The sequence below is a fragment of the Bidens hawaiensis genome, unplaced genomic scaffold (assembly GCF_021521415.1).
Source record: "Bidens hawaiensis isolate Kalapana, Puna unplaced genomic scaffold, B.hawaiensis_p1.1 tig00019660_1, whole genome shotgun sequence".
NCBI classification, from domain to species: Eukaryota; Viridiplantae; Streptophyta; class Magnoliopsida; order Asterales; family Asteraceae; genus Bidens; species Bidens hawaiensis.
The window spans coordinates 1-10,425 of record NW_027492982.1 but is presented as its reverse complement, the minus strand read 5'-3'; the positions used below and the strand labels follow the sequence as shown (position 1 = coordinate 10,425).

At 34.4% G+C, this 10,425-nt stretch overlaps 1 protein-coding gene across 2 annotated transcripts; it reads left to right on the top strand.

Moving 5' to 3' along the window:
• Positions 1-208: 208 nt before the first annotated feature.
• LOC143558791 (E3 ubiquitin-protein ligase SDIR1-like) lies at positions 209-6,002 on the top strand. Of its 2 annotated transcripts, none has more exons than XM_077047552.1 (8): positions 209-413; positions 500-554; positions 622-674; positions 805-1,033; positions 1,127-1,241; positions 1,374-1,413; positions 5,295-5,414; positions 5,532-6,002. In XM_077047552.1, the coding sequence occupies exons 1-8, from the start codon at positions 336-338 to the stop codon at positions 5,640-5,642; spliced, it is 801 nt and encodes a 266-aa protein (XP_076903667.1). In that variant the 5' UTR covers positions 209-335; the 3' UTR covers positions 5,643-6,002. The 2 variants fall into 2 exon arrangements, with proteins under 2 accessions (XP_076903667.1, XP_076903666.1); XM_077047551.1 differs by having other exon boundaries at positions 1,368-1,413.
• Positions 6,003-10,425: the final 4,423 nt, after the last annotated feature.

Below are 10,425 nucleotides of genomic sequence, written 5' to 3'. Positions count from 1 at the left end.
AAATGAGCCAAAGCTTAGCTCGAGCTCGGTTGTGCAATCTAAAATTAGTTAATACATAGAAGTTCAAAGAAGGTAAAACTTAAAAATACACCATTATCTGAACACAACTTATATTACTCAGTGGATTCCATACTGTCTCCGCTTTTTAGCACAATTAATGGTTTACTTTGCCAATTAGGGCATAACTACAGTGAATGTGACTTGATTGTGAATTATATGCTCTTAACAACTTGCTTGTTTTATTAAAATTTTATGATTTACTGAAGATTCAGGTGCAGGCCATATTATTACTAGAAGTGTTTGATAAATTAGGATTCACATAAAACTCAACAATCATGAGTTTTGTATTTAGAGGAACCCGAGGAGATATAGAAACCGGGCTTCCTGGATTTATTCCAGACCGTCGTGCACTGGTATATTCTAATTTCTGTTATATATTCCTGTTACATGAAATCGTTATATTGTTCGAGTTACGTATTTGTTATTGTGATATTGTCAGCAATTACACGCTGCTAGACCTGTTAATACAAACTCCGTTGCATTTCTCGTCACAGGTACACGTTAGTTCTTTAGTTTTAATTTTTAATTTATATCCACTCATTAGATCTTTTCATGTTACAGTCCTCTTATTGTTCATGATACTGAACTCCCAACAAATGTCACCAAATTTCCTGGTATATATATATAATATATCCACCGTTCCACTTCAACTTATTATTTGTTTTTATGTTTTAGTGTTCTTTTGTATATATATTCTGTTATATCAATATCTGAATTTTTTTTTGTTTTGGTTTCTCGATTTAGCTTTGGGTAGTACTTGGTGTGTTTTTGATGGCTACATGCTTAAGAATGTGTGCCACCTGTCAGCAACTCCAAGCTCAGGCTCAAGAAAATGCAGTTGCAGCTAGCGGTCTTCTCGGTCATACTGAATTGCGCTTGCAAATGCCACCTTCTATAGAACTTGCAACACGAGGGCGGTTACAAGGGCTCAGACTACAACTCGCACTACTTGACAGAGAATTTGATGATTTAGGTACATGTGCAGTGTCATTATGTTTTCTGCAGCATGATTGATTAATTTCTAGATTGTGAAATACGCTTATTAATCTTTTGTATGCGTTTGCAGATTATGAAACTTTAAGAGCACTGGATACAAATAATGTACCAACGGTGAATTCATTGAGTGAGGAAGATTTAAATTCTCTTCCTATTCATAAGTACAAGGTCGCTAACTCTAAAAGGTACAAATCCACCTTCGGTAAACATCTATAACATGCAATTTAAGTTGTTTGGTGTTGTTCCTTTTAACATCTTTTTATAATAAATTTGGTATATCTATAACGTGCTAATGTTTACAATCAATACAGTGGTAGTTCGTCTGCGGAAAACGGTTCATCCTCAGCAACACCTGAGGTAATTATATATTTCTTTTTATATTATTTTGTTCACAGTTTCAACACTACTAGAAAAAATGATATTTTTCTACGACTGATTTTGTAGGAAGTTTGTTGGAATATCCACTTTCTAACAATTTTCCAACAAAAAACTTGTGTTTGAAAAACACATGCTAGAAAATCATTTTCAACCCTTTTCCAACAACTTTTCTTACAAAATTGCTACCAAAACACACCGTTGCAAATTTCCTACAAAACTATTTTCTGATTTGTAACAACATTCCAACAAATTTCCAGAGAATATTTATATTTATTTTTTCTTATTTCCAACAAACTTCCAACAAATAATATGTTACAATTTGCAACAAAATTCCAACAAAACATAAAATTTGAACAAAAAAATTCAAAAAATATTTTTAAAATCTGAAATATGCAAAAAAATAAAATAAAAACGGAAATATGCAGAAAAATGAACAGATTATATGTTACAATCACACGGCCCACTCACGTTGCTCCCTTTCTTCACGATCGGCCAACTCGTTCCAGTTATTGCAATCGATTTTTCAACTTTTGTCGGGACGCCTGGCCTTTTTCCAATTGGGTTTTAACATATTGGACCTAAAAATTTGTTAAAACATATATAACTAATACATAATACATATAAAAAAAACAAATATAGTATTAATGATTCAGTTTAACAAAAATTTATAGCTTTTTGGTACGCTTAATGATTCAGTTTAACAAAAATTTAGGTGAAATTCTTTAGAGATGCATTAATTTAGAAGTTACAACATGGTTTTTAAGTCTAGTGCAGATTTATGCAAGAAACAAGAACTTAACTGCATGTATTGTTTTGACTCTAAGAGGTCAAAAATATTACTCCCAGAGTCCCAGTAGGTGTGTAAGCAAACTGAACGATTAGGGAGTCGTCCAACATGAAGTTCGTTAAAAATAAACGATTGAACATGAACACAAATTTTTGCTCATTAGTTTAACGAACAAAAGTGAACGCATGTCTCATTTGTTTACTTATGTTCGTAAACGTTCGTTGATTTATATTCGGTTATGCCTGTTTAATATATCCATTTAAAACTTTTAGGCCCACTACAATTAGCCTAGTTTTAATAAATTCGTAGGGCCTAAACATTTTAGCTCAGTTATGCTTATTCCTCAATGTTCATTTATATTCGTTCGTTTACATTCTTGAACCGCTCATTTATACAGTTAAACACATCATTCCATATAGAAGTGTTCAACTGTTTAAGAAGTAAGCTGTTCAAAAAGCTCACGGCTCGAAGGTCGCTCGAAAAAAGCTCGGAGAAAGCTCGCTCGGAATCGGCTCGATTGTAAACGAGCCGAGCCGAGCTGAGCTCGACTCGATATCTAAACGAGCCGAGCCTGAGCTAGCCCCGGCTCGACTCGAGCTCGCTCGGTAGGCTCGCTCGATTGGCTCGAACTATTTTACTTTAATTTATTATATATATATATACATGCATATAATTTTCTACTCCAAAATCCAAATATATAACATATGGGATTCTTTCTCAATTAAAAATCCATCTAGCCCAATACAATTAAAATCCATCTAACATTCTAACCCTAATCTTACTCCAAAATAACCAGCCACTCTCTCTTTCTTCCTTACAAAATAACCAGCCGCTCAGTTTGTTGTTGCCGCAATATATGGTGAGGTGCCGGAGGAGCCTGTTGTCTCCAAGTCATCCGGACTGCTCGATTTAATTGTTATTATTATAGATAAATTCGAGATGCCATTTTCAGCCGCTCTAATTGCTCAGCCGTATCACGTTCGCCGGAATCTGGCCGGAATATATCGCATGCAACCGTTTCTGGTTAGCGAACTACAGCAGTTAGTCTAAGTGAATAACTACAACATTGATGAGATTTATTATGATATCTATTATCACAGGTAAATTCGAGCCAAATCGAGCCGAGCCGAGCCGAGCCGGCTCGATTTAGAACCGAGCCGAGCTTGAGCTCAAACTTTTAGCTCGATTAAGATTCGAGCTCGAGCTGACCTTGGCTCGGGCTCGGCTCGTGAACAGGCCTAAATAATACCTTGCTTGTTAAAACACCAATTGGCGCAAGTAGCCCAACTTCTGCAGCACCGAGTAGTCCTTTAGCTTGCAGAACTACATCATCTTCGCTTATGTCACATCCCTGTCAAAAATCTCACCTTTAATATTATAAAATCTCATTATTCAACAGTTTGAAAATCAAAATAGTAAATTAGAGGTGTAAAAACAAACATCTTATTACCACAAGACGAATATCAAATCCATTGTTAGTCTTTACCAAAAGACGTACTCGTTTTGGTTCATTTTCTACTAGTTCGATATCCTCCACTTGCACAAATACATTAGCTCCATCAGGTATTAACTCTGAGAGTAAAACAAGGCATTTTATAACATCATTAACTTGCAAAAGGCTACACCAACACATAAAGCAAAACTCTAACAATTAAACTCATAAGCAAACAGAATAACATATATGTTCCAATTAGTCAACACTATACTTCAATTAAAACCACAATTAGTATAATCACATGAAAAGGAAGTAACAACCGCCGTTGTGTTTGAAACCCTAACTCAAGCCCTAACCTAATTGAGCTTCAATCAGCAACCATTCTTCAAATTATCATCCTTAATACAAGAAACACAATAAATAATATGGAAAACCTACATCGATTTGGCATAATTGAACACCAACACTGTCTCAGTTCGTGAACACAAACAATATCGAAAACCTAATCAGCAACACTATGAAAATATTCAATCAGAAGAGAATAGTTATTGTATCATGTAACAGATAACTTACGATCTAACGACGTTCTCTCATACTTAAATTATTTGGAACTACATATTAAATCGATCATAGATTCACATTCACATAGCAATAGATGAATATGTTGAAACTTAATTCGGTTGACATTAATCACAAGCAAATACTAATAAAAGTTTCCATAAAGCTGAAACAAAACCCTAACATAACCATAAGCAGATGTTAACACATATTATCAATAATGAGATTTAAAACGAAGCAATATGAGCAGAACTTACCGAATTTTGCACTTAGAGTTGAATGATGGCGCGAGTCCGGTGACGGAAACTGTACGTTGAAACAGAGCATTGTATATTCACATTTAGCTAGGGTTTTACGGAAGATACAGAGCACGGAGAGCGTTTAATCTGTTAAGTCGTACGGTAGCTAGTTACGGAGATCAGTAATGTACGCTGACCTCGGCGAATGATGATGACGGAGCTTTGTTGACGGAGATTGGAAACGGCATCTGACGGCGGAGCTTCATTGACCGAGATCGGAAACGGCGTCTGACGGAGGAGCTTCGTTGACGGGGATCGCGATGGTGACGAAGCTTCTGCGATGGCGGCGGAGCATCGGTGACGACCGGCGACGGAGGTCGGTGACGAATTTGAGGAATTTTGAATCGATTTGGGAATTTCTTAAGTTTTATTTTATTTCTAAACATACTTTCACAGATAGTTTTTATTATTTGTCATTTATATAATAAAATATAAAAAACACAAGAAAATGTTATTATTTTTCATTTTATACTAATTTTTGTAGGAATTTTGTTGGAAAGTTAGCAACAATTTTCCAACGAAAAATCGTATTGTTTGTAAGTTGTTGCAATATTGTAGAAAAATTAGAGCTAGTTATTTTTGTTGGAAATTTGTTTGAAATGTGTTGGAATACTTGTTATAAGAAATTTATAGGAATATTTTGTAGTAAAATATACTATTTTCTAGTAGTTCAAGTTATTCGCTTTTTTTTTGTTGACCATGAAAACCCGTTAGGGAAAACTCACGGGGTCCGCTTACAAACTGCAATTTATGACTTCGTTATCGTTTTCTTTAATAGCAGAAGGTAGAGACTGGTAATGCGGTTGGTGGGAAGACTTCGGAAGATGAGTTGACGTGTGGTGTTTGCTTGGAGCAAGTTAATGTCGGTGAACTGGTTCGTAGCTTACCATGCCTGCATCAGGTATGTGATGGTGTTTCTTATATTTAGGACATGAGAGTTTTATATTTTAATTATATCATACACACGGTTTTTTTTAATGAGTAGCTGTATACTTGTATTTTGCATATGTTGATGCAGTTTCATGCAAATTGCATTGACCCGTGGCTGCGGCAGCAAGGAACTTGCCCGGTTTGTAAATTTAAAGTTGGGTCTGCATGGCGTGAGAATGAAGAAACAGATATGGTATGACTCGTTTAAGTTGTCTGATCTATTCTTAAAATTGGGTATGGGTTCTAGGATGGTTAAAGAGGAGCTAGACTTGGGTGATTTTCTATGCGTTTTTGTTTTTAAGGATGTAAAGGGTAAACCGAGCGGTGTATATTATGTACAAACCAATGTTTGTAAGGTTTCGTTTCGACTGATCTTGTTCAATTCTAAAGGTCGTTTACATATGAGGTTTGATTTGGTTGATACTTGGTAGTGGTAGTATTAGTTTACAAACCGAGTGACGCTGTTCGACATGGTTGAATATGAAACTATGATAATACGTTTCGGTTTTTGTTATTATCCGACTGGCTTCATAGAATCTGGACGTCACACATGAAGTTAGTTTAATGTAGAGGTTGATTTTACTTTTTGGTATTTGTTCGTAATAAAAAGTAGGCCCAATGACTTTATATTAAACTACTGAAAGAAGGCCCAGGTCTATAAAACAACGCTTCATGGGTTTACAAAAGATACCAGAGTCCAGACTACAAGGAGTCATCTTGGTGAAGTCACTGATGATTTTGTTGATGTGGACAATTTTATTCCATAAATGATGAGTGTGGACAAACCAAGTTGTTCATAATTTACTTAAGATTGGCTCATTAAAATCTAAATAAGAGCAAAGCTTAAACAAGCTCAAACACGAGGTTGAGCCGGAAAATAAACATATTGAACAAAAGATCTTTATCCGGAGCCGTAAGGCCATAACTGCACTTGTCAAGCTCATGTAGACTTGGAGCATCAAACCCAGCCATGTCAGCAGATTCCAAGCACCAAAGCCATTACACATAGCCAAAGAAGGGTGCCAAGGCCATTTTCACTAAGGGTTTAACGGAAAATGGAGTGAGAGGTGGGGTCCATCCTCAACCAGTTACACTTTTTTTAAGTAATTATTTTTTTTACTTTAACTGATAGTTAAAACCACCACATCAAAGTTAAAGGGCGGGCTAGTTAAAGGCCCACTACAGTTGCGTAGTGGCGACGTGGCACATTAACATGCCTTTTAACTTGAAAACATTGCACATAGTCTAAATGACGAACGAGGACAGTGGAAGCCTTTTGTAATTATTTGAATTCGTTTTGATCAACACGAGCTGAGCTTAAAGATGCTCAACACAAGCTCAATCCTAAGAATAAACTTGTTGAGTAAACAACCTTGATTTGGAGCGCGAGCTTCACTTATTGTGCTCATGTAAACTCGTGAGTTCTTGCTAGCATTTTTATATAATAAATATGTTTAGATTAAATTTAGATGTATGTGATAAATGTTACTATATATAAAATTTGAAATTATGATAAAAGTAACTAAATAATATATATTACATTTTGAATAAAAGTTATTATTATAAATTATTGAAAGAATTATAGATGTATATTATTTAACTAATTTCCAATAATTATAATTAATTAATTTCCTCACAAATCCAACTCAAGCTCTCATAAATTAAACAAGTCTTACAAGATGAGATTGAGCTTAGACGAGTTCGGGCCCATCTCATTTATATCCATATTAAAACATGAACACACACATCATATACACATGTTGTGGCCGCTGGGAGCCAGGGGATCAAGGTACTTGGTTGTGGCAGTGTTCATGGTTGTTAACGGGATGCAGAATGACGTTATTGGCGGTGGTGCTACCACAATTAGATGACCGTGTTAATAGATTTTATGTAGTTTATTACTATTTTCTCCTTTAAATTCATTACAACTTTAAATTCGTTTTATAAATTATGATTTCTTGTAATTCCAAATTCAATCCTTCAATTCTAGTCCCAAACTCCTTAATTTTACAAATTTCAATTCCTCTAAAAAAGGGAAAGAAAGAAAGAAAGAAAAAGAAGGTATGCAAACCAAACACATCTTTAAAGTATGCTTGGTTTGTTGAATTCAATATGAACTTCATTTTTAGACGTGTTTGGTTCATATAATTTGTTAAATTGTAATTTCAAATTCTAATCCATTTTCAAGTTACTCTTTTCAAAATAGTTTCTGAAACAAACCATAAATCTTTCATTATATGCATGTTACAAAGATTAATTTAATCCCTTCAAAAAGAAAATAAAACACAAAAGATTTATTTAATGCAAAAGGTTGAAAATAAAAACTTGTAGATGGACCAACTTAAGACATCGACATGTGACTCGCCATTGGTAATAAGTGTTTAAAGGACAAAATGAACAATATCTCCCCCACATATTTTATCCACAATATCATTTCCTTAAATGAGTATCCTCAAATTCAAACTCATACCATAAAAAGTAATGATGCATTTCTTAAAACTTTAATTAAATCATAAATATGAAAGGACACCTGTTATTTAAACGCATGTTGGTTAATGAAGTCTCTCCTATTGACGAGCTTTGGAACGTGCTGACATGACGTGTCACCAACGGTGGGCCCGTTAAACCACTCCATGAGTCATGGCCATCTCTTCATGTTTGAACATCTTTAGCGACCACCACCAAACACCAGTCTCCATCATGACATAACATACACCAAAACACATCCTCTCAAACACAGATCGAAAACACATGTTGGTCAATTAGATTCAAACATGTACAAAAATCATGTCATGTATTGCTCAAAACATGTTAGGATCTTGGTTAAGCAAGCACATGCGCACACACATTTAACAAAATTAAACAAAGACCAGACTAAAGATTTTACTTGGTTCGGTCAAGATGACCTATATCAATGGCTTGCAACCAAGAATTTTTATTTTAGTATGTCCTCTCCACTCGTAATAAGGAATTACAAGTAGGAGTTTTTAAATAGAGACTGAAATATGGTCACAAAGTCACAAACTTTTAAAGAACAATTTTTAGTATTTATTAAACCTAATAAAATATGTCTTCAAAATTTGAAATATTTGGGCCCAAAACCGAAGCCCAAGCCTCCACAAACACAACAATATAGTATCGTTATAAGAAAATACGTGTGCAAATATTCAAACACACCACACATATTAGTCGATCAAGAATGAAACACAAACAAAAACAAAGATCATGGCCCGAATCAAGCACAAGATCTTAAATACAAGTTAAGACACATTAAAACCGTAACCCATATTGAATAACTCAAATACAATATTCTTAAAAGACACTTATACTTGTAGGAATTGACTTTATGCTTTATGCATAAACAAACTACTTAAATATATAGGGCATACAAAATTATGCTCGACCTCTGATCATTTTTTAAGTAAGATTCGATTTGGTAAATGATATGAATGACATAAATGGATGTAAACTGTAAAGTGGTCAAAAAAATTAAACTAAAGGCCTTGACTACGTAATTAAAGAATTGTCATGGGTAACACAAATGAATGTGTAATAATCACTAATAATGAATACCTCAACACTCAGTTATGATCCCTCCATTTGGAACGTTGTATCATAGTTATTTCTTTTACGGTTGTTATTTGTTAATATGTCGATTCTTGTATTAAAATATATCACAAGGTTTTGTTGGTATGATGTGTTGATCTTGAATATGATTTTAACTGTGTGATCAGGAGATCTTTCGGTTTGATCTTACATGACTTAATAAATGATATATAAAAACTAGGAGACGAGCTAGCTTTTTCAAAAATTAATAAAGGTTGGCTAACGAATTTAGTAAAAGTACGTTTCAAAATTACATACTTTGTATCAAGATTGCATATATAATCATGTAAACGGTATACGATGCATCTCACTCAATTTATCGAATGATCAAAGATTAAAAATATACAAAAACAACAAATGGACCTAATCAATCATGGTGTATATGAAAGGACTATTGTTGCCATTAGAAAGAACGTCACGTTTTTAATTATCATTCTGAAATGAGAACCCAGGATTACAACAGCATGCACTACCTTTATGTTATAAAAGTGGTTTTAGTGTAGCAAAGCATGCTTATGAATCCACTTAATTAATCTTGAATCATATTGATTGCCTTCTTCTGGTGGGGTCACATTCGATCTTATCATATCTTATGACCATCATTATGGACCTTAGATACGACGGTAATTTGTTCTTAAAGGAAACAAAAGGTCAAAAAAGCAAGCAATTATTAACAACCAATCTAAACACCGAAATTATTCTAACTAAATTTCAAGAAACTTTAAACAATGAATTTGTTTTTGACGTTTTTGTGTTAACTTACTATTAGTTGTTGTAGGTCATGCATTACCAATTTTAGTAAAACTATGAAATCATTTTTAATTTGAAACTGGAAAAAGATTTATTGTTAATAAACAACAGTTTCGATCCGTGATAGTTGGAAAATATCTGTACCGTTTGCGGTTTTTTTTTTTTTTTAATATGATTTTGAACAAAAAGTCACGTCCAATAATCCAATCCACTCCAACTCCACCAAAACTGTAACAATCCAGCTGGATAAACCCCTTTGGACAATAATTCACAACCAAAGACAAGCCCTAATTTCATTCTCATTCGGATTCCCTTTAGTCATCACTGTCCATTTTGGATCTTTGTATTTTAGCTAAAGGTGGAGATAACAAATATGAGGATGTTAAGATGGATAAGTGGTTACACGAAGTTAGTCCGGATTAGAAATGATGTTTTTAGGTAATGACTAAGGGTAGCTAGTATTTAAGATAAGAGAAGGGACACTAAGATGGTTTGGACATGTGAAGAGGTGGGAGGTGACGGCGATAGTTAGAGCAGTAGCCAGTAGAAACCCTCGCTGTGGAGGGGAGGAAGTGTAAGGGCATACCCAAACTAACTTGGGATCAGCGGGCTATGCATGATTAACA